Below are 25,184 nucleotides of genomic sequence, written 5' to 3' on the forward strand. Positions count from 1 at the left end.
CAGCATAATTAGATGTCTGGAATCCCCACAGCACTGGTCTACAGAGGCAGTCCAAAGTCCCAGAGACATAACTTCAGGATTATGCTTTCTCTCAATAGAATACTATGCAGCCATTAAAATGTAAGTAGTAAAAGCAGGTTCAACTTCAGGGGAAGCTATTCGTTAAGTGTTGATAATTATAAATCTTTGCCTGTGGGTTTGGATAGCATAGTCTTAATAAAACAAAAGTCTGAGAAGATGTATACCAAAGTGTCAACAATGACTATTTCCAAGTTGAGATAAAAGTTTTCTTTCTTTTTTCCCTATTTCTTCCTTTTGAATTTTCTCAATATTCTACCATCAGCATTTATTACTTTGTAATTTGCAAAAATGTTCACCAGGTTCTCTGAGTGCAACCAAGTGGATGTTCAGACCCTGAAGCCTCTTCCTGCTCCTGATCTTGCCTCAAACTCCCCTGCAGGGCTCTGATGTTGGCCCTGGGGTAGAGAGGACATTTTAAAAAAATCAGACCTGGAATCAAATTCTGTTAATACTGGTACCTACTGCCCAAGTGACATTTGGAAATTTGATAAACTCAGTGACCTCTTAAAATAAGGAATGTAATACTGTCAAGCACTATGGTCAAATGAGGGAACCATTTTTAATCAAATGAGAGCAAATTAGATATTAAATAAAAAGTGTTTGTAAACTGTGAAACAATCTACAACTGCTAGCTTTCCTAATATCCTTGTTGTTCATACATGAATAAGACAGCAAAGGGGACTAATACAGGCTCTTTAGAAGTGGGTTAGGGGCATGTGGAAGCATAATCATTCATTTATGACAGAGATGCTATTATCTAAATTGAATTTCCTTAGTCATTTCACTAATGGTCTTTCTAGTTACTTCTTCCCAACCTAGTATTCAAGCAAAAAGGCTTCAAGAAACACTAGCTATGAAACATGAGGAAAGTGATATACAAGTAGAAGGAACAGTTTATAAAATGTTCTGAGCTATGGCCAAATGTGGTCACTGGCTCCAGTGCTTGAGAATTACAGCACCAGGGTCAACGCAGTACAATAAAACCCAGATTCACTGAAAATCCCCAGGATTTTCTCTGCAAGATTGGTTTTATGCCTGGGGTTAGACAGAACACAAACATATTAATAAAAATAGCAACTCAGAAGTGCCCTTTTGGCCGTAAATCATTGACCCCAGTAAAAAAATATTAGCATAAATGAGTAAGCTTCACTGCGAAAAGAAAAAAAATGAATTGCATGTTGCTTGTTATTCATTTGTCTGTGCTCTCTCCTGACACAGATAAGTTCTTTAAGCTTAGAAGTTTTTTTCACAAGAGGCTTGAAACCACACAATGATGAGTAAGAACTACAGGATTTCTTCTACGTGGTCACCCAGATAAATGTTGAAAGTTTTGTGGATTTCATTTTTTTTTTAAGAAAAATTACAGATATTGTGCAATCAAACACAAATCCTGTACCTAGAATCACCAAGTGTTAGCATTTTGCTTTATCTGTTCAAATACTCTTTCATGCTGTTATTGTTGAGTCTTGAAGAGAAAGTTATAAATTTATTTTTCATGAGTCTTTCTTCATTAATCTAAATGTCTGAAATTCATTTCCCCAAAGGGAGAAGACATTTGGAGTTTTCGGCTACATTTGAAACTTCTTTATTTAACTTTTGAAACAGCTGGTAGATCTTTTTGCAATTGTACTGTTAGGTTCCCAAACTAGCCCTGCCCATTAATATTAACGTGTCCTTTAGCAAGTCACTTAATCTTTCTAAATTCAGTTTCCTCATCTGTTGCAGCAGGCAATTATATCTCTATCTTTTGTGTTATATCGAGGGCTAAACTTTGTAAACTCTGTATATACAAAATGTTATTATTCGCAGTGCCAATGAAATAACATCCACTCAGGGTCTCCTAACTATGATTGGCCCTAAAACCACCTTGGGGAAGAGCATGGTACCTCTAGGGAGCTCTCAGTACACCAAGGCAGGGTGCTTCTCTATTGACTGAAATCCAGAACTGCCCTCTTGAAACCATGGTTCACAATCACTGAAGGCCAGACTGCTGGGCCTCACCTCCAGGGTTTGATGGGGTATGTCTGGGTTAGGCTTGAGAGTCTGCATTTCTAACAAGCTCCCTGGTGATGCAGAAGCTGTTGGTTCCAGGACTGTACTTTGAGAAGCAACTGATCTGCAGCATGGTAAGGATGAGCAGGTTTGTTTCACGGGTCCCTTACGAAGGAGAAAGCTAAACCTATACTCCAAAGTAGTATTTTGCAAATCTCAACGGGCATAGAAATCACCTGGAGAATGTTGTTACATGGACTTGCTTCAACAGGGCTGAGGGGGCCTGTGATTCACAGGTGGTGCTTGTGCTGTGGGTCCACTGACCACACTCTGACTGACCAGCTGCACGGTACAGCTGGTGCTGTGTGTTTGCTTTCTACTATAAAGCAAAAGGCTGTTCCCTGCTTATTATTCTATCACCCAAGCATCCTGCTCTCAGCCACTTGTCTGCTCTTCAAATAATTCAGTGAGCTTAACCCTGAAAAATAGTGGTCTTTCCTTTAAAAAAACTACTTTATTTAATAAGAGATTTCAGAGAGCTTTCCAACACACACACAATACGAAAAGACTACTGGAAAACAAAAACAAAAAACAACTCTCCTGTGCATCTATGGCTCTGACCTGACAAAAATACAAAACTTCCTCGGTTCTATTGACCTATCATTTGTATTAAATTATCATGAAAAGAGTCGGCTCTCTTACCTTTAAATTTTAAAAAATGGCATTCACAGTTTTCTGCATTTTTGATTGAGGAGAACTATTTCAGAGAAAGAGCTGTTAGTTTAAGATTTGAATAAATAAAAAAGGAAAAAACCAGATTTTTAGGATAAAGTTGATATCCTTCAGAGAAGAAGGGAATTCATAAGGGGGATCAGACTTAGGGTAAAGGGCTAGGGAAAGATTAATAATCCAGTGTAATTAGTAGCATTTGCTTGGACTTTCCAGAAGTGGTTGGAAATGTGGGAGTGTGGCTTGTGGAAGCCAAGGGCGAAGAGGACATGGAGAAAAATCAGCACGGTCCTCACCACTGATGTAGAGATACACAGGGAGGGAGCCTTGGAACTACAGACAAGGTGATACAAGTTCATGGGCGGCCTCCAAAGTGTGATTTTATAATAGTGTTAAAGTTGGGAGTTAAGGGGTGAGGGGTGGTAGTAAGACCCTGGAGGATTGCTGCCATAGATTGAAGTAGGACAGAAGAGGCTTGACACCCGAGGAATTTTCAGGAAGGTTTATTGACTGTAGGGTTCAGAGGTGGCTCTTGTCCAAGAATTCTTCCTCTGAACAAAGATTTTGGAAATTTTTTGAACTTTATACCTAGTGGGAGGAGGGGTTTGGAGGTTTACATAGAAATGATTTTTTTCTTTGAGTTCTCAGAAAGTGATTTTTTTTTTTCCCTTTAAGGCCAGACAGGAGTCTTTCAAGACTTTACCAAGGAAACGGAAATAATATCTTTTGTACAACAAGCATACAGACTGTCACACCTTTTGTGTGCAAACCTGGCATTTACAAGAAAGAGGAACCTATCAGACATAATAACTGCTACAGACATCCTGCTGATACCACAAGAGGAGAAGCTTGATTATGGCAAGTGTCTTTTGGGTGGGGGTACCTGGTCTGCTTCAAGATAAGTGGTAGAGAATACAGCTAGTAAGGAAACAATCTCAAACTTGAGTGCATCAGTGTTACCTGAGCAGCTTGTTATATACCATAGACTGCTGGGTCCCACCTTGAGTGTCTGCAAGTTGAACATGGAGGTCAAAAATTTGCATTTCTAACATATTCCCAGGACTTATGCTGCTACACTTTGAGTGTTAGTTAACTTAATATCTTTTGTTTAGTTTGACTCACAGTTTTCAGAAGTTGCTTTTAGACCCATGAGTCAGTACATGAAGCAGAGAGCATGTGTTAGAGCAAAGCTGTTCACCTCATGGCAGCAGGGATGGGGCTTGGGAAGGAAATAGGAAGGTCCTATGGCCTCCCTCCAAGCACCACCTCTTAAAGATTCCACCACCTGCCAATAGCATCGCTCTGGGAACAAAACCTCCCAAACACATGGCCCTCTGGGGGACATTCTAGATCCAAACTATGGCACGTTGGAAATCATTGATTTAGATCAGGTTTTCTCAGCCTTGGCACTATTGACATTCTGAGTCAGATAATTATTTTGTGGAGCTGTCCTGTGCTTATAGGATGTTTAGCATTATACCTGTCTTTAATCTATTAAAAATGTTTCTAGGAGTTACCAAATACCCCTTGTGGGTTAAAACTACCACAAGTTGGGAGCCACTGCTTTAGAAAATTCAACACATCCGGAGAAACTGTCTGAGTAGATTGAGTTGCCAAGAGAGTACTTGATCTAGAAAATGAAGATATACATAAAATGATGGAAGAAAGCCCACAGAGTAGGTTTTCCACACTTTTAGAAATTAAATGAGGAGTGTATAAGTGAAGGCTTCATTGTTAGCTTTTAATGAATTAACTCCAGAAAAATCAAGTTGGAACTAACCTCTACTATAATTCCAGGTTGCTTTTAGGTTTCTGCATCCTGGAAAAGCACTTAATAATTATCTCCAATTTTATGAATGTCACTTTATCCTCCAAAATGTAGTCTTCCTGGATTGCTGCCTCACTTATGTTTAAGTGTCTTCAATTGACTTCCTTACCTTGAAGTCCGTGCCATTTGATAGACAAAGCAATGTTCTGCACCAGGTAGGAAAGTTTATTCCATGATGAGCAAAGGATTTTTTTTTAGAATAATAATTTTAAAAATATACTGGAACTCAGTGAATTTTTACAAATTTAAATCTTGAAACCACAGACATTCAGACCATTCAACTTTGAATGCTAACATTGATAAAGTCCCAAATCCCCCTCCATTTTTCATTACTTGTCACTCAAATTGTGGCCCAGGACCTGCAGCAGAGGCATCACCTGGGAACTGGTTAGAAACACAGAATCTCAGCCCTGCTCCAAACTCACTGAATCAAAAGCTGTCTTTCAACAAGATTCCAGGTGATTCCCAGGCTTTTTAAAGTTTGAAAAGCAGTGGATGAAGGTCTTGAAACCCACTAGGCTTAGGAACCTTCAAGGCCCCATATAGTTTTTTTAGAAGAGCAATTTTGCATTTACTTGTATGACTTTTTAAATATTTTTTAGTTTTAGGTGGACACAATATCTTTATTTTTTATTTTTATGTGGTGCTGAGGATGTAACCCAGTGCCTCATGCATGCTAGGCAAGCACTCTATCACTGAGCCACAATCCCACCCATACTTGTACGACTTTGATAAATGTCCACCTTCCTCTGTAGATTGGAACCTCACAGGGGAAGTCTGCCCACTGTGGGATCCTAGAGTCACACAGCCAGTGCTCAAAAATCTGTTAAGCAAATCAACAAAGTGGACCCTGTAAACTCATCCTAAGCTTCTTCCCCTGACCCCAGTCTCAGAGGGGCTTCTGCAAAGGTTTACCTTCTTAATGATCATACTCTGAAAACCAGACCTTTCTCAGATCTCCAAGGGTTGATTAGGAAAGATCCCTGAGATTAGAAAACATGCAGTTTTAAACTTTTTACTTGAATTATGTCTTTATGCAAGATTTGGGTCATCCAGCTATTATGAGTTCTCTGAGTATTGAGAAGAAAGAAGGGTTTGAATTTATTCTCTATAATTCTTCACAAGGACTTTTATTATTCCATGATTTCATTAATGTTGTTTCTTTATAGTTTTTTTTTCATCAGGAAAGGTAGTTGGAATATGAGTAAAATGTTATAACAGTCACTAGCAAAAGGCTTTTCATTTACAATGCATTTATATAAATATATTAATTATAAATTACCCTGCCTTTCCATAAAAGAATTTGAAGCAAATGTTTACAATGAGATGGCAAGACATAATTAAAACAATTTGATAAGCCATGGGTTATAGTGATATTCTGCTCTCTCTTTCCCTGTGCATGTAGATGAAAATTGTCTCATATTTTATAAACCAGTAAGTACAATAATGTAGGTAATAATCATCCCTATTCTCCTAAGCAGTTAAGAGGGTTCTACTACAGATAGCTTTTGTGAAACACCAATGTACTATTTCAGTACTTTCTTCCCAGTGCTACCATCCCCCCACTTCAAAAAAAAAAAAAACATCAAGAAACAGAAAACTAGTATTAAGTGTTTTTATTTACAAAGAATTGTATTACTTCACTGATTGAAAACCACTAACATTTTTCACTTTAGAAAACATTAAATAATAAGCAAGATGTTATACAGTACTTTGGATAACTTCTTCCATCATTTTAGTGCAATATATTATTGGCACTTACAAGTGAAATTTTCAATTATTTTCCCCTTTCATCTTCAACTGTGCAGTTATATGAACAAAAAGGAAATGAATCAAAAATGGATCTAAGACCACATTTCTGGCCCTTAATCAAAGGCTCAATGATTTATATTCCCCCTCCCCCTGCCTCTACAAGTTACATGATAAAAGAACTTCTCTTGGACCTACTGTTCAAAAACATTACCAGTTTGTGGGACTTGGGAGATTCCAATTGGTACGAGAAAGGGAATCATAGTGAGCAGATGAAGGAAAGATCTAGAGGTGCTGTGCATGACCCTCTTCCGGGAGCTAAGTTAAGCTGCCACACACTAAGCAAAGAGAATGCACCAGGTAAAGATGTTTCCATCTGTGTTCCTTGGTAGGGTTTCTCTTAAAAAAATAAAAAATCTGAAATATCACCTATTGAGCAAGTGAAAGGTTTATACCTTTACCAAGGGGGGAAAAAAAACCCTGAAACATACCATATTAGGACAATACTGAGATATTAAAGTATCTATCCATCACAACCTCTTTGAAAAAATTATGTAGATTTTTAAAAAATTGGGTGTTTGTTTTAATACTGCATGGTTTGCCATAAAGGGAGAAACCTTTTAATGAACTCAGCATCATTCTCCCTTTGCTCTTCCCTGTTAGGAGGTCAAGAGGGAAATTCCTAAATTAGAGCCTAGTCCATATTACTTAGTTCTGAAGATGTTCCTTATATACTAGTAATAGATTCAAATCATCTTGGGGATGCTGTAATCTGTTCCTTTACCTTGAGGTAAGCATATCTTAAATAGGTAGACTTTTATCTAGTTTTTGAAAGAGAGAGATAGGAAGAGAAAGAGATTTTCACACTTTTTTTTTTTAAATGGAGGATTTTGATTTAACAACTGTCCCTGCCAGGAAACGCTCCCTCACACTCTAGTCTAAGCCCATTTCCTCTGGTTCTATTCTTAGTGCACATGGAGAACAGCTGGTCACTATCCTCTTCGTGCCAACCCTTCATATACTTGAAAACCATCAATGGTTTGCCCCTCAGTCTTCTTTTCTCCAGGCTGAATAATCCCAGTTCCTTTAATTTTTCATCATAGATCTTTTTGTCCAACCCTTTAATCATCTTTGTGATTCCTGGCAAAAACAGTAGAAAATATTTTGGTTACTTAATTAGAAACGAAGAAAAGTCTCAGGAGTAAGGTGCCCTTTTAAAGTTATGTATTTTTTAATATAAAGATAAAATATGCAGGGAGGAAATACAGTTGGGGTCCGTGGATGTTAGAATTCCAATCCTGTCTCTTCCTCTGGTGTGTGACTCCACACATGCAATACCTCAGTGCATAGGACTTGCTTCCGATCTTAACCTGACGGCATGTGCAAGCTCTACCTGTGGGGGTTTCGCATGACAGATCTGTTCCAGTGGAGCTTTTCCCCTATTCTTCTTCTTACCTTGCTTCCATCAGCAGGATCTTTCCTCTACAGAAACCAAACTTTTACACAGCTTTTTACAGATTATAAGAGAGAGCCATGTTAAGATGGTAAAGCCATCAATTTTAAATTATATCTTGAAACAGTGAGGTTTTTATATGTTCACTGCAGTTTCTTGTCTCCCTAAATAGTTTACTGTTCTTGTAGAGACTAAACTCAAGGCAATTTAAAAAAATTCATCCTTCCACAAACTGAAACCTCTGCCAATTTTCTCTTGCTGCCAATGGATTGGTCATGGAACTGGATGACCTTTTGCCATGTCTTTTTAGTTCAAGAGATCACAAGCTGCCTTTTACCTTGCAACTAGAGTCTGTAAATATTAGGAACACGTATATACTTAGTATCAATAGCACATTTACACAAAACACAATACTACCAACGAGGGATTCTGTGCCCACTCTACATAATTGTCTTTAAAGTAAAAACACAGATAACAAGAATAAATGCAAATTGATGTGTTATACACCCTTCTTTCATAAAGTGAATGGCAGTGAAAGTCAGAGTTCAGGTGAGGCCAGAACTAACGTGAGTGAAGAGGATAAATCAATTTCACAAGCACACTGTACATCATATCTTAAGGAAAGTCAATACTACTCATGGTACAACACTGAACAGATAACAGAATGGCCATTTGCACAGACTTCTTTTGAAAACGTCTCCATAATTTGCTACAAGGAGCACTCTGTAATCAGGATGAAGGATGGTATAGGTCACACACACTGAAGGCCTTCCCAAACAAAACTTAGGATGGAAGGCAACACCCCAGAATGGCTTGGATGTGTCTACAGATGTCCCTGTCCTTCAAGGAGGGTGTCACTGTTCATTGGGATTGCACAAAGCAGGCCAGCAAGATGTGGGTCACAAACCAGACTTCCTCCTGACCCACTGACCCACTCTTCTCCTAGGCCTGATAAGAAGGAGAAGAGGAGAGAAGGTGAGGATTGGAAAAAGACGAGGGAGCAACCAACATGGGAGTTCATTGCTAGTTCTGGAGCTGTTAGCGTTGTTCAGAGCAGTGGCCTTTTCTCAAGCTCACATCATCCAATCCAATCTCCCCAGTGTGACCATGCCTTTTTTCACCTTTGAAGATGACCTAGGGAGAGAACGCACACACCAGTCAAGCCTCCTCTGCCCCTTTCCAATGCCCGCTCATTTAGCAAATTAAAGGCAAACCTTCCCCCAAGCTAAACATGAAACTTAAGTGACAAGAGGAAAGACCAGGACATAGTTTCCAGAGTCCTCTGAGGCTTGTTTGTTTTTTTGGCAGAAACTTAAATCATCAGTAACCTGTTCATCAAATATGTTACTCAGAACCAGTTACTCTTTAAAAGGCCGTTCTAAACTACAGACCAAGTCACTTTAGGAATGCTTGTAAAGTCGATGTGTTTGTCAAAGATTACCAAGGTTAAAAGCAAGAAGACGGAACACAAAGGTGCAGAAATTAAGAGCCAAAGATGTGAAAGATAGTGATCATGCAGCCCACCTCAGGAGTTCTTAATTTCTCTGTTTGATGAAATGGTTCTATTGCCCCCAAATGAAACAGAATCAAATACCACCCCGTATGCCAGTGTTTTACCTATGGAAAAACCCCACACTTTCACTGCTCTTGGATTTAATTTTCTGTGGGCGTATCCCTGTTCCTTAAAAACAGAAGAAATCTTTCAATGCTATAATCTAAAATAATTTATTTTATTTTTTCATTTCTCCAAGTATATTAAGAAAAATTAAAAAAAAAACCAAGGCGAAACAGTGTACATACCCTGGTAAGTCTGTATTAGTGGAGTCTAACTTTTCTTTTTAAAATAGTTTCTAAAAACTATGGACAAGCAGAGTTGCAGTGTCTCGTAGCAAGAGTCTTATAAGCATCAACACAAAGATGACATTCTTCAGAGCGCATTCATTATTTTGATGGGTTGCTGTGGATAATTTTCTTGCTACCCATGATTTGACTATTTAAAATAAAATTTATATGTTCAATCAAAGCTTTTTCCATATTCCGTTCTAAATGGAATCATTCTTTCCAATTGTGATTTTGGATTCCCACCTGAGACTGCTGAACTATGACCTTTGAGGCAAGGGAAAAATGTTGAACTCTAAAGAACATTTTAAAATAGAAGAAAGAAACATCTTCACAGTAATTCATGGAAGTAAAAGTTGAACATTTAAGGAACTGAAGGAAAAGGTAAGGCAGCACAATTCAGCACGCCACCCAAACCCTTCAAAGTTTCTGTCAACTGTTTTTTTTTTTACTTTTCTATTCCTAATTTTTTTTTTTTGTATTAAAAATAGTGAGCCTTTACCAGGGTGGGAAAGGTGGTGGTGGTGGTCAAAGGTTGTAACGAAGAAGGATGAAGAAGCAGAAAAGGAATCTCAGAAAGAGGAATGAATGGAATCATCCAAGCCCAGAAAAAACCACAAACCTTTGTTTGAGCCTGAATTCACAGAGCAAGGCGTCTTCAAATTCAGACCCCAGAGTTCTCCTATGAAAGGAAAACTTCCCAGGCTCTGCCTCCCTTGGGATCTACTTACGCTCTTGACGTCAGCCCCTCGCAAGGTGATCTGTGTTTGCCTCCAGCCATGGCCACCATTTCTTCCCCACAGGGCTGCTCCGTGGGCACCGTGTTTTCTCACAAACACCTGGAGTGTGCCTGAGTGCAGCCCAGTCACCTTGTGCCTGAATGACAGACACAGGTCCCCTGAATGCATGAGGTGGCCGAGAGGTAGCACCAAGCGAGCGGCTTTTCCCCCTGAGGCTTTGGCTGCCGATACTGTCAGATATTGTCCACCTGGAATGGGAAAAGCAGGGCCATGTGTGTGTGTGTGTGCCGATATCCCTTTCCAGCACAAACAGCACGGGCAGGAGTTTCTGTTTTCATAAACTTCAGACTGTGACAGTCATTAGTAAAGAATTCCAGATTATTTTAAAGGAGCAAAATTTGACTTATTCCTATGCCTATGCTGTTTACAAAAATATAATCCCTTGCTCTGCTCATAATAGAAGTTATGCCAAAAACACACAATAATTAGAAATCCAAACACTACGAATGCTTCCCAGTGGAACATGATCATGTGTACAGAGGTAGACACAAACTTACACACATTCACCACCTTGTGAGCCTTACCAATTTTATGACTGTGTTGTCCAACACCTTCTGCCAAGCTGGTTGGGTAGTGTGGTAGAATCAACCCTAAATTTCCTAGGAGAATTTTCTATGTGGCTAATTAACCTCTGGGCAGTAAAGCACATGGCCATTTATAGAGCACTGTATCTGTTTATTCTCTCCTTCTTCCACATAAAAAATAAAAAGATTTCTAAATAAGGAAAAAGATTTTAAAAGCAGTCAGAGCTGGCTTTGCTCTCACTGGTGTGCACCTAACCTCAGACACAGAGGTGTGCTGAATACCCTCCACAACTTCCTGGAGCATCAGGTAAGTGGTTTAAAACACTTTTTTATATTAGAACCAATCAATAACGTGTCTACTTTATGCATCTATTCTATTAAATATAAGTAAACACAAAATCTTAATAAAAACTTGATGAAATCACTTTGGTGATGTTCTTGGATCCCTGGGTCTACAGAGTTGGCTTGCCTCTGTTAGGGAATTAAAAAATAAATTTTCTAAGCAACAATAGAGTGGGAACCACTGCTTCTCAGGAGAAAGTTACGAGCAGATTAGCATTGTGAAACTCAATCCATGTACAAATGACTTTCCCTTTAGGCAGTTTTATCTCAGCCAACTGAAAAACACACTGATTTGTCCACAGGAAAAATGTGGTTGGAATGCTGAACACATGTATCTGTTTTGGTACAAACTCCATTTGCTTTTCAGTTAAAAGATAGGCCATCTCTGCTTTCTTATGCTTAACTTATTCAAGGCATGATAAGATCTTCATGTCTTCTCACTCAAGGGTCTCCTTAATAAGTCCCTCAGAGCTCTCTGAGGTCACAGAATCTTGTGTACTTAGGATGTGGCAGGCCCTGTGCTAAGTGCTCCTGGGGAGGTCCAACAACTGGATGTCAGAACCAACCTCTCCCTCAAACCTCCCCATTATACTCTGAGGTGTTTAAAGTCATTTGTTGAACAAATGAATGATGTTCCAAAACCAGAAACAAAACAAAACCCTCAGAAGGAGGTAGTGACTTGAATCAACAAACACACACACAGTTTCTTATTTCCTCCCTTCCCCCACAAATTAACCCCCAACATACTTTAGGTCAAAACATTTAGATGGATTTTAAATGTCGGCCTTTAAGTTAGCTTTTGAATGATCATAGGTATTCTAGTTAAGACAAAGATATCAGGTTATTATCAAGAACTTGCAAGTTTTATGAAAACAGGGATTATCTTAAGACCCCGTGGAATGTATACTAATATCATTTTGCGAGTTGCTGCCTGCAAACAAAACAACCTCACAAAATCAAGGCATCCTAACAAAAGATTCAAATAATCCTTCTGTCTATGCATTTAAAACTCTAAAATTTGGATAGTCATAAAAGAAATTATAATCGTTCTTCCTCCCTAGATCTGCTCTACAAGTACCAGGGTTTGTTTCCCTGCCCCCCAACCCCATGGTGAGGAATTCTTTCTGTGTATAATACAGGAAAGGTTGCCAATTTGAAATAGTAACTAAGGTAAAAGTTAATCCAGCATCCCCAAATAATTACCTATTAAATAACAATTTCAATTCTGATTCTAAAATACTGGCATAAATGTGAAATATTTTCATTCCATTTAAAGCATCACAATACCTAAAAAATCAGGGAATGGGGAGTAGTGAATTATTGATGTTGCAAAACTTGACTAGTGAGTTAGGTGTTAAAATTTTAATTTACTTATTTTGAATTCTATACTTGTTGGTTCCGATTTTTTACTTTACATAGAGAATAATATAGTATCTATTACTTTAATGTGTTAACTGTGTGGTCAAAGGAGTTTTGCAGTAATTTTATTTGTATTTTATAGCCTGGCTAAGAAACAGGCCCAGGCAGAAATAATATCATTGTGCTTTATCAGTATTTACCCATTGAATATAAATAACTTAGACTTTTACTTACCAAAGAAGTAATACATGCCCATTTTGAGGGAGGGGGAGTTATAAAGAAAATTAAAATCAATTATAATGACAAAGTCCAGAGATAATGAATAACATTTTGATTTATGAACTTTTCTTAGGTAAATACATGCATAAAATTTAAAAAAGAATTTTTCCCCCCAAGTACTGGGGATTTAACCCAAGGATGCTCTACCATGCTACAGCCCAATCATTTTTTTATTTCTTTAAAATTTGAGACAGGGTCTCTGTAAATTGCTCACACTGGCCTCAAACTTGTAATCTTTGTGCCTTAGTCTCTTGAGTAGCTGGCATTACAGAGGTACTGCACCACACTCAGTTAATCCAGCTACTCAGGAGCCTGAGGATCACAAATTCAAGACCTATCTGGACAAAACAGGGCTGGGTATATAACTCAGTAGTAAAGTGTTCCTGGGATCAATTCCCATTACTGCAGGTGGGGAGTGGGGAGGAGTACTATATTTGCAGTGCTATAACTTCCCTTTTTCATTAAATATATCACAGCTATTTCTTTATGTCAAGAAATAGCTTTTCATAGCTGTAAGCATGCAATTAATCGCTTAGCAAATTTCTTATTGAACATTTAAGTTTCCAAATTTTCACTTAGAAAGATGAAAAATACCATGAAGTACTTAGATAAGCAAAAAAATTTAAAATATTTGTAACACATGCAAAAAGGATAGCTTTCCTTTTTATATAAAAGAATTTTTAAAAATCAATAATTAAAAACAAGAAAATGAGCATTACAAAAAATTATGTGTGTGTGTGTGTATATATATATATATATGTAAATATATATATGTGTGTGTGTGTGTATGAAAATATGGTCAGCTTTCCACAAAAGAAAGATATGCAAATTAAAGTTAAAATGAAACGCCCTTTCATCCATAAGCATGGCTAAGATAAAGAATAGTTTCATAATATCTGTTTTGAGGATGATAAAAATAAAAAATGCTACAACCTTTTTGAAAGGTAATTTGGTAAGATTTACCAAAATTCAAAATGCAAATTCTCTTTTGACTCAGCAATTTCATATTAAGTAATTTCTACTATAGATATATTCAATATATAAGAAAATATATCTGTACAGGGTTATTCACTAGATGTGGAAATACTGAAAGGCTGGAAGCAAATCAGATGTTCCTCAGTAAAGGGCTGGTTTTTGTGCCGCCTCTGATGAGTAAGAGCGGTATAAATAAGAATGAGGTGCTCTGTAGGGACTGATACTAGACAGCTTTCAGCAACAATGGCTAACATCATCATCGTGGTAACTCTGGGTAGGCACGGCTTGAAATGCTTTGTGTGATGTGTAGTAGACATTTTTGACTACCACCTTTAAGGAACTTGTTCGAGGTCAAAGTTAGGAGGAAGTGGTGGTGCTGGGATTCAGCCCAGGTGCTCTGGCTTCAAGTCTATGTTCTTCTAGTTCACTCCTAAGGTGGTATGGTATTATTGGGTAATAAAACAAGGTACAGATGAGGGTGCTATTGTATGTGAACTGCTCTCTAAAAAGAACCAAGAAACCAGCTACATCTGGGGAAGGCAAACAGGGGCCAGGTATAGCAGAAAGCTTTCATTTTTATTATTATTTTTTCATCATATATATTTTAAATAATGATTCTAATTCTGCTACAGATATACTTATATGTATACACTTGCATTCTTATATACTTAAATAAATGCCTTGCAGCTCTTGTAGTGGACAAGAGTGCCTTTAATCCTTGATCATGAAACACCAGGATTCCAAGAAAAGGGACCCAAGCCTAGCCTTAGGAGCAGAAGAAGGGCATCCTCAAAGGTACAGCTACATGCCTATAGCACTATGCCATGTCTGCTGCAGACAAGTTCCTATTCCTTAGGGGGATATATTAATTTTACATCTCACAATTAAGTCCAAGAATGTGATAAACAAAACCTACTAGTACCAAGAAGTGCAGTTAGAAAACTCACTTATTTTATAGCTGATTCTCAAGGTTGTATGTATGTTCAATTGAGGGTTTTCTTAGAAATAGCAACATAAAAAATATTTACAAATCTAGATCTTGGATAAGAACTACACACCATTAAAATCAATCGTAATGGGAAATCCAAATGTATATTCTTTTACAAATGGTATAATCTAGGTAGAAACAAGTAAACAATTAGTTTGGTAATTAGAACAATGCATAGAAATTATTTATTAAATTGCTCATATTCTTCTTGGGCCTTTGCATGTGACATACATGTGCATGCACATGTACACACACATTCTTTCCATCTGGACCTCCCCCCTTCCACCTAAACTTCCTAGAAGAAAGATAGGCAGAAAAGGTAAGCTTTGTTGGTATTGTCCCATCAATATATAGTTAGAATCTCCCCAAATAGTGTACAAACAGATTCTGCAAATCCATCCTAACATATGCCTCCCACGTCTTTCCTCCAACTCGTCATCTTTTGGTCTTCCTAGCCTTTTTTTCCAAGCTAGAAGCCTGCTTACCAATTTCCTTATGATTTCCTGGGACATTCCATTCCAAACCAGAGGCTTTCACACTGGTTTAAGAGGTTTTATAATCAACCCTAGTCTTATGCTGCAAATCCTTTAAGAACACTTTGCCATATGACGATCGTCAAATTTCCCCACCGACAGAACTCAGCCTTTCCATGTCAGCCTACTCTGTTTTATTCACAGTCTGTTAGAAAGTTCTGAAAGTGAATCAAATCCATCTCTCTGTAGCTTTCACCCATTGATCCAACTTGTCATCTAGTTGTAGTCATAAGTATTCTCTTCTGAGTGACTTACATTTCAGTCAGCAAAGAATGCTCAGAAGTGGGTTAACCACTTAACCACAGCAGATTTTCCATTGTGGAAAGGTACCATATTTCTATGGAAATAGCCCATCTTTTTGAAAGTCATGTCACAGGATTCACTCATACTGGTTTCACTCTCCACAAAAACTCCTAGGTGATTGGATAGTTAGTGCTCAGTCATCTTCTCCATCCCATAGCTGGGAGACTGGTTTCTAGACCATGAGCCACACCTTGTATTCACCCCACACTAGCTAACACACTCTTTACTGTGACATGTTCATCTAATATTTTAGATGCTGGTTATGTCAGCACATGCAACTAGTCTCCTTCTCCAGCTTCCAGTCAAAAATAGGTCAGTTTATCTTCAGTATCTAAGTTCAATATAGGATTCATCTAAGTTGTTGTAAAAACTTGGTCTAAATTGTCTGCTAGAAAAGCATCCTCCAAGGGCCAGAGTCAATCATTAGGAGTCACCCAGTCACCCAAACAGCTGTCAATTTCTTTCCATTTATTCTGTACCCACATTAACCTGATGACCAAAAATGTTTTTGTGTCTAATTTCTAACTTCTAGCCATCCTCTCATTTTTCTACCAGAGGGCAAGGAGAATTCGGGTCACAAATTTTAAATATTTACAAATGTGATGAATAATGAAAGATGTTGAAATGTACTAAATACAGTGTTTAAATTTTAAAAATCAAGTTGGTCTAATTTATATAGACTATCTATAGACTTGTCTACCTAGAAGTAGAAGGATTTCTTCTGAGTGTAGTATGAGTTACTCTCTCCAATGCACCTTCTCAACAGCGTTATTCATTATGACACTGTTCGTGACTGTCATACACCATTGCCAAAGATGCTTCCTTTATAAGCAAATTACTCCAGATCAGCAGTCAGTCTATCTATTGTCTCTGAACTGCTAATCAGAGAATGCACATAATCACATCACATGCAGCACAACTGAGGCCAGCCTGGGAGAATGAAATACCTAGAATAATGCTGCAGATGTTCTCAGCACTGAACTACCTAGAAGGCTCCATGAGTAGCAGAAAGAGTTGTGGAGATAAAAATCAGAAAATCTGAGTTTGGCACTAAATTCCCACCATTCTGTAGCTCTGTGACCTTAGGAAACTATGTCATCTCTATAGATGTCTATATTTGCTCTGTGAAATAAAGTCAATATTACCTGCTTTATAGGGTAGAGAAGAGGATTAAATAAAATTAATGAGATGGCAAATAGGTTGGGACTATATGTTGGATTCTGTCTTATTCATAGATACCGGGTCAATAATAATGTTTTGCTTAACCTCAAATGAGTAGGAGTAATTTGAGAAAAAGAATGAATGTGTGTACTATGTGAGATGTTACATGATATATGTTTGATAAAAGAAATCTAAACACCCATTTGAATTTACTAAATATTCATATTTTTGAAAGTTTATTGCCGATTTTTATTTTAATATATTTCTGTTACAATTTGATTTTCAGGGATCTAATAAATATGGTTTTGGATAAATTTTTTTTTAATACTTTGTTCTCAAAATGTACACTGGGGACTAGCAGCAGAGGTATCCCTAGGGAGCCTATTAGACATGCATGAAAATCTGCATTTTAACTGAAGTTGTAAGAGAACTGCTTTAACACATCCTAAGCTCTCTCAAGTTAACTTTTGTGTGTTTTGTGCTTTTCTATATACCTGGTACAGTATTTAAGAACTAGGCTTCTAAAATAAATAAATAAATAAATAAATAAATAAGTCTTGTATCATTTATTCTTTGAATGTAGAATCAGGAGAACAAAAAGAGAAAAATGAAACTCCTCACCCTTCCGTTAAGTTGGTCTCATTCAAAACAACAACAACAACAAAAACATTTTATTACTAAGGGAAGACAAAAGACAAAAACAAAATGTAGCTTATTTCCTGAAACTCGAAGACAAAACATAAGTACTAAAACTTTAGATAAATAGAATTGTACAATTTTAAAGAATATAAACTTTCCAAGAGACTATATCTAAATCTACCTTTCTACTAACCCAGTCTTATGGAATGAGCGGTGGTAACTGGTAACTATTTTCCCTAGCATCTAAGTGAATTTGTTTTCAGAGAGATAACCAACTTTGCAGAAGTTTCCATTGCCACCTTCTACTACCACTCAGATCTTTAAAAAAATATATATTTTTAAAGGGTCATAATTGAAAATACAAACAGGGATCATTACCACGGCTGATATACCACTATATTTCTTTCTTTCCCTCCTTCCCTTATTTCCTTCCTTTCTTCCTTCCCCCACCCCCCCCTCTCTCTTTTCTTCTCCTCTAAACTGCCACTATAGATAACTTGAAAATTATTTGCTAGAATGACTCTACATGTTTTACTTATCAAACTTTTTGAGAGAAATTAGCTGGCCTTTTAATTAACTTCTTGTCTTCCATAATATAATTCTAATTAATAGCTAACAAATCTGGCTCACTTAAAGCACATGAATACTGGCATGATCTTTTTTTTAACCCCATATATTAAGTAAAGACAGAGATGTTTTACAGTATACTTGATTAGTATAGGATCAAAATGAAAAGTATAGCAGGAAGAGGTAGATGAAATGGTTTTACCTGCTGGGTCCCTGATTGGTTCCCAGTGTAAGTCATTGTCTTTTTCCCTGATCCAGCCACAAAGTCCATGGTCAAAATTACAACTGTGTACCAGAACACCTACAAGGAAATGACCAGAAGGATGAGTAGATCACAAACTCAATAAACAAATTAATCTAAAGACCAGGGTATCTGTATAACAAGCATTCTCCCATCTCAACATTTAATATCCCACCAGAATTTCTTTCCATGAGACTGAAAGGAAATTACAAGAATCCTTTCTCAGCACAATTGTGTACATGTGCTCAGCTGCAAAAATAGAATACACAAATGTTGCCAAATCATGACCTTGTTACATCGTCATTTATAAAATATGATTTCCTTCTTGCAATTCAAACACCACCTTAATATATTTTTAAAAAGAGACTGATGATTCATAAGTATTTTTGCTCAAATGGTTTGACAGATTTGTAAAACACACACACACACACACACACACACACACACACACGTATACAAAAAATATGTATAATTTTCCCCAACAGGACTGAACAATCTATAATTTAAGTTGAAATGGAGGGAAAGAAGAACATGTCATCCTAGTGCCTACCTGGATCATCCTTTGCCTCATCATCTGCACTGATTCCTCTTTCTATTTCAAATATTTCAAACAAGTCATTTGAAGGCTGCCGTGGAACTGCAAGAGATAGGTTTTCAGCTTACTTTTAAAATAAGGTATTGACAATAAAGCATTGCCTTTAACAAGGGTAGGGAAAAGCCCTGGACATTTCATTCATCTGGAAGCATCCAAAATACTCAATGACATTTCACATGAAGATTCATGAAGTTTATTCTGCAGTGATTTCTGTTGTCAAAATAATTTATAATGTAAAAATAATTTTCAAAACTTAAAAAATCCAACATAAATATAAATTTTAAAACTTCATCAAGAAAAATACATTTTAAAAGAGCTTTGAATTTCTGGCAAAATATCAAACTCTATTAAATTCTAAAATTCATCTCTATGAAAGATACATTTTATGAACTTTAAATTAACATCATTGTAACTGATGAACCCTATATTTGCAGTGATTGGCTTCTACTCCCTTCCAGTGAAATCTGAACATTGTTACCTGTACCTATTATTGTGTCTTCCTCACTTAATCAGGTTCCCTGGTTCCTTTAAGATTCAGTCCAAACTTCCTAGTGCAGCATTTACAATCTACCCCACCCAAATACACAATACTGTCCAAACATGCCACTCATTTTCACGTCTCTGACCCCATGCTCTTGTTCTTGCTAATTAACTGCCATACTTCCCCTCCTTCAAGGCCCAGTGTAAATATCACTGGCTCTATAAAAACTTTCATGCCCCAGGCAAATTAAATTCTTCTCCCCTGTTCCCCAATAGTCCATATTTACACACTTGAATTTCACACTTTCATAAAGAACTGCAGGTATTTACACATATATGTGCCTTTCCCTCTGCTAGTCTCTGAGGTCCCCGAGGGCATCAATCCATCTTATTCATTTGGCATTTCCAGGGCTTGACCTGGTGACAGGCACTCAATAAAGTGTTTACTGAGTGAATGCAAAGATACCATCAGAAACCCATGTACTTTGTCAACACTCTTCTTCAAATGACACAGCCGGACAGAGCTTAAGAATCCACTTAAAAAATTGATTCACTTAAATTATTTATTTATTCATTCATTCAATGTGTATTTGATTCCTAACCAAATTCCAAGCACTGTGGTAGGCACTAGGGTGACAGGGTGAGCAGAATGAACAAGACCAACAAGAACGTGGATGGCATGCAGCTTGAATTTTAATGGGAAGAAAATACATTAAACATGGAGATAAATGGACACTGTAATTCTAAATTTCATACAGGCTAGGAAGGAAAAATGCCAGAAGATGTCACGGAGAATAACTGGGTTGGGGAGCCACGGAATGTGTGGGAATGTTGGTGGTGGAGGAGAATTCTTGGCCACAGGCCAGGGATTACTCCCTTCTCTTTGCCAGAACTTCAATTAATTAGCTCTATTTTTATAAGGCAGGGAGTAAAAGACATAGAACACCATGAAACAGATGTCAGTCAAAAGGATCCTTTTTTTCAAGGATGTTCCTATTATTCTTAGCAAGAATTTTAAATGGAAAATCCTATAATGTTTGCACTAATTGTTTTTAGCCCACTACTTCTGGATTTTTTTTTCCTTTTTGTTTCAAAAGTCAGAATTCTGAAGTCCCTTCCCATCTCACAACATGTAGTCACATACACCTAGCTGGACACGGATGGAAAAAGAGAGGATAGGACAGAAGACAGACAAGCTCCAGGGACACCATGATCAGTGGTGCCCTGGGAGTGAGGTAACCTGTCTCCCTCTCTGAGGCCCCAAATGACCGAGGGCAATGACACCCACTAAATCTTTTATTTCCTCATCTGGGGCTCATTTTAGGATTTTTTGAGAATTCCTCCCCCCACATGAAGAACTGTCCAATGTAGTCTCTACATAGATGCGGAGGGACACAAAGATGTCCTGATAGAGGGCCTGTCTTATCAAGGGAGATCCAGGAGTTCCTCTCTGGGGAAGCACCATTTAATCTGAGAGAGGAAGAATTTGAGTGGTCCATGCAAAAAGCACAGTGTTAGGGTCAGGGAAGAGGGAGGGTTCCAGGTAGTAGGTACACAGAAAGTGCTCAAGACATTTAGAAAAAGGAGTTCAGAGGGGCAGGAAGATACCCACCAACGGAGAAAGCACCATAGAATGAGGTTGAAAAAAAGAAGGGATGATATCACACAAGGAAAAGAGCTGCCCAAGGAATTGATCATCTAACAACTTGCAAAGCATCAGATGGTTTGTTAACATTTTAGGCGCTCGGGTTCCAAGAGCTACTTACTTCAGCATCGGATGATCATACACTGCACACGTTCGCTGCCATTCACTGGGACATACTCCAAGGAATTTAAAGATCTGATACACTCAGCAGCTATGAGTTCTTACAATTTTGTGTGCTCCACTCTGTATCCCTGCCAAATCATTTAACCAATTCTCCTCCTTCACACTTACTAGTATCAATAACCATGAGCATCCCACAGAAAAGTCAAGAGAGGGTTCACTACCCACTCCCTGAAATACAGGGAGTATTGTGAAAATATTAAGTAAAATAAGCGGTGGAAAGACGATTCAGGTGGCATTATCTTGTTAACACTGTACAAGAAACACAAAAGACTAGAAAAAAGAGAGATACTAGGCACACCACTGTGTCAACATGCTAACAGTGCTAGTCTAAGCATTGCAAATGAAAGGGATGTTTGTTCATTTGTTGATTTATTTTGTCTCATAAAATTCTATAGTTTTAGATTATTTGAAAAAGAAAATAATTAAAATACATAAACAACTTTCCCAAAAGATTTAAAGAGAAGAGGGTTCTGCTGGAGCATACCTACACAGCAACTACATGACTGTTATTCATATTTTGATTGCTCAGAGAGAATTTTGAATAGTTTTGATACCTGTTGTTGTATGTGAGGCTAACAATTGTGAGTTTCAAACATTTTTCTTTGATTCAAATAACTATTTTATTATGCAAAAAATTTAAATTAAAATAAATGACTAGACTTGCCTGAAAACAGAAGTCTAATGAGGTGGACAATGATTTACAATTTCTCTAATTTATTCTTCTCTGCTTCTTATTTTGACTAATATTCAATTTATAAAAACAATACACATATTTGATAAAAAATGTATCTGATATTCTCTCTATAGTTGGACTATCAATGCTTAGAATGGTATAACTAGATATTTAAAAAAAGGATAAGAGAAATGCTAGCAACACAAGTCCTCTACCTATCTTTCCACTAACAACACAAGTCCTCTATCCATCTTCCCTCCCTTCATTTTGTCTACTCTTTTTTTTTTTTTTTGGTACCCAGGATTGAACTCAGGGGTATACGACCACTGAGTCACATCCCCAGCCCTATTTTATATTTTATGTAGAGACAGGGTCTCACTGAGTTGCTTAGTGCCTTGCTATTGCTGAGGCTGACTTTGAACTCACAATCCTCCTGTCTCATCCTCCTGAGCCGCTGGGATTACAGGTGTGCAGCACAGGGATTGGCTCATCTACTCAGTTAGGCAATCAGAGAAGAAAATGAACTGGGTAGGAGGTACCAGGCTAAAAGCTAGTTGTGAAGGAAGGAACAGACTCTTGCCTTCATGGTATCTACATTCTAGAGGTGAAGACAGACCTTTGACAATTTCCCCAGGTAATTCTTTAAAGAGAAGCAGAAGACACTTCACAAGTGTGGGGAACGGAGGGCTGGCTTAGCTAGTCCAGGGAGGAGAGATCTCATAAAAATCTTCTCTAAGAAGTGACGTTTACACTAAGACATGAAGGATGAGTTACTGTGAGCATAGGCCCTGGAGGATGGAAAGGCAGAGCATCAGAATAGCTGCAGAGCTTACAGGCCTGGAAAGGCAGGCAGGCTGTGGGAAGAGGGCACCACATGAAATCCGAGAGGCAGGCGACTCTGCAGGACCTTTTACAGCCTTGTTAATATTTTGGACTTTATTCTGGCAGAAACTGGAAGCCTCTGAAGAGTTCTAACAGAGGCCTGACAAGATCAGGTTTGCATGTTAAAATCCTCATTCGGAGAGTGAACAGGGAGAAGGTGAGAGTGGGTGTCACAGGGCATTCAACACTAAAATAACATAAGCTAAAGAATGTTCACATGCTTTTAACAATTTCCTAAACATTTTCCTGCCATTTGGTCAATGTTTTATTCACCAAAAAATATTCTCAACGGTTGCTTCTTACAAACTTCTGCATAACTAAAGGGAAGGGAACACACAGGTCCTGAAGCAAGCACACAGCAGGACATAAGCTTGGTTGGACTGGGCTCAGGGGCACAGGAATTTTTCATAATGGTTGCAAAGCCCTGGGGCCAGTAGAAGGAAGTAGCCACAAAAAGAAACAGTACTTCCTGTCAGAAACTCTGTACAAGCAATTTCTTTTTTCTTTTTCTTTTTTCCTGTAAATATCTCCCCCCCCCCTTTTCTGGTTGTATACAAAGTATGTTCACATCCATTCGTGTCTTCACACATGTACTTTGGATAATGACGTCCATCACATTCCACCATCATTGCTAACCCCCTGCCCACTCCCTTCCCCTCCCACCCCTCTTCCTAATCTAGAGTTCATCTATTCCTCCCATGCTCCCCCTCCCTACCCCACTATGAATCAGCCTCCTTATAGCCGAGAGAACACTCGGCATTTGTTTTTTGGGGGAATTGGCTAATTTCACTTAGCCTTATCTTCTCCAACTCCATCCATTTACCTGCAAATGCCATGATCTTATTCTCTTTTATTGCTGAGTAATATTCCATTGTGTATATATGCCACATTTTTTTTAATCTGTTCATCTACTGACGGGCATCTAGGTTGGTTCCACAGTTTTGCTATTGTGAATTGTGCTGTGTACAAGCAATTCTTATGAATTACATTGTCTCTGGGGATGTGATAATATTAATATATAACCCATGTCCCTAAATGAGGTTTCTCAAATAGTCAACTGTATATTTTTACCCAGAAAACACTGAGAGTAAGTACACAGAAGTAAATGTAAATATTGTCATGCATATCATTTCCTGCTAAACTGCTTGCAAAGAGTCAATATAGCAAACTGTAAGCATTACTTATTGAAGGTAAGTTTGCAAATTCAGTTTCTATTCTAAGGTGGTTTGCAGGACATTACCCAGGCCAGTCCTGGCATTTGTTGTTGGACAAAAAGATTAAAAGATAACACTGCCTTGAATTCTTTGTATGCTTCAGGGTTTAGTTCATTGAAGGCAAAGGTACTTATGTAACTATCCTTATATTCTGAAGGCTCTTTCTGGTGGAAAAATCTAGAGACTGGAGGAGGGATAAATGACAGGGATTTTATGAGGCAGTCCCTCCTTTCCCTCTCTCCCTCTCTCCTTCCCCTGCTCTCACTTCAGATGCAGAACATATGCAGTAGGAAATAAGTTCCTGCAATTTCCTTAACCACATTAGAGAAAAAAATTTAGCTATCTATTGATTACTAGCAATAAAAAAAGGTTGCTGGCCTCACATAAATAAGATTTTAGCTTGCCAACACTTTCATACCACAGGAAGAATCTAGAGTTCAAAAGACACCCATGCTGAGCGTAATGAGCAGAACTGGAAAAAATTAAACCTCTGGTATAAGGTGGAACACAGACACAGCTACTCAGTCAGGAGCCCAATCTTTGTGACACACCTCTTGCTCCTTTATGTATTATAGTGACTTTATTATAAAGTTTCTGAACAACTGTGAGGCACTGTCTGAGAAATCCCAGAACAGATGCTTAAGTGATGGTTCTTTTCTGAAGCATGCCCTAAGGGTGGTAACACTTTTCAAGATCGAGAGAAAATTGGACAGGGTTTGTCCTCCTTCCCTCTTCTAAGCCAAAGGAAACCACTAGGGTTAGGCTCACCAGGACTGAGTCCTACAAACCTCAACACGGGTGTCAAAGTAAACTCTCCTAAGTGTTACTTTGAGTATAGCACAAAAACTTGGGGAATGGGGTAGTGGGGCAGTGGAGAGAGCTGAAGCCCATCTATTCTAAGGGTCAGTTGTTGACATGCTTGCCAAAAGAATCTATTATAGGGAAGAAAGGAAGCTTTGATTTTTGATATTCACCAGACCCATCATGTAAGTTTCCCATGTGCAGATTCATCTTTGAGAAAGGCAACTAACATTGTTTTCACAGTAATGAAGTTGAGGTAAGGTGCTGTTTTTCTTTTAACAACTGTGTAACTTGGTGCTACAAATACCTAAATGAAACAGCTATTCAAA

General features: G+C 37.9%; 1 protein-coding gene across 7 annotated transcripts in view; it reads right to left on the minus strand.

Annotated features, from left to right (window-relative positions):
* Positions 1-6,231: 6,231 nt before the first annotated feature.
* The window catches only part of Npnt (nephronectin), a 69,727-nt gene continuing 50,774 nt past the window's right edge, over positions 6,232-25,184 (minus strand). For 4 of the 7 annotated variants that reach the window (XM_021720494.3, XM_021720495.3, XM_005340723.5 and 1 more), the window contains 4 exons: positions 18,933-19,019; positions 18,344-18,442; positions 10,403-10,659; positions 7,542-8,966 (listed from right to left, as the gene is read on the minus strand). In XM_021720494.3, coding sequence (XP_021576169.2) covers positions 8,871-8,966; positions 10,403-10,659; positions 18,344-18,442; positions 18,933-19,019 — 539 coding nt within the window. In that variant the 3' untranslated portion in view covers positions 7,542-8,870. Of the gene's footprint in view, positions 7,520-7,541; positions 8,967-10,402; positions 10,660-18,343; positions 18,443-18,932; positions 19,020-25,184 lie in introns of those variants that run through there. The other 3 variants (XM_078021845.1, XM_078021846.1, XM_040293013.2) reach the window with 3 other exon arrangements.

Source organism: Ictidomys tridecemlineatus, chromosome 9 (genome assembly GCF_052094955.1).
Source record: "Ictidomys tridecemlineatus isolate mIctTri1 chromosome 9, mIctTri1.hap1, whole genome shotgun sequence".
Taxonomy (NCBI): Eukaryota; Metazoa; Chordata; class Mammalia; order Rodentia; family Sciuridae; genus Ictidomys; species Ictidomys tridecemlineatus.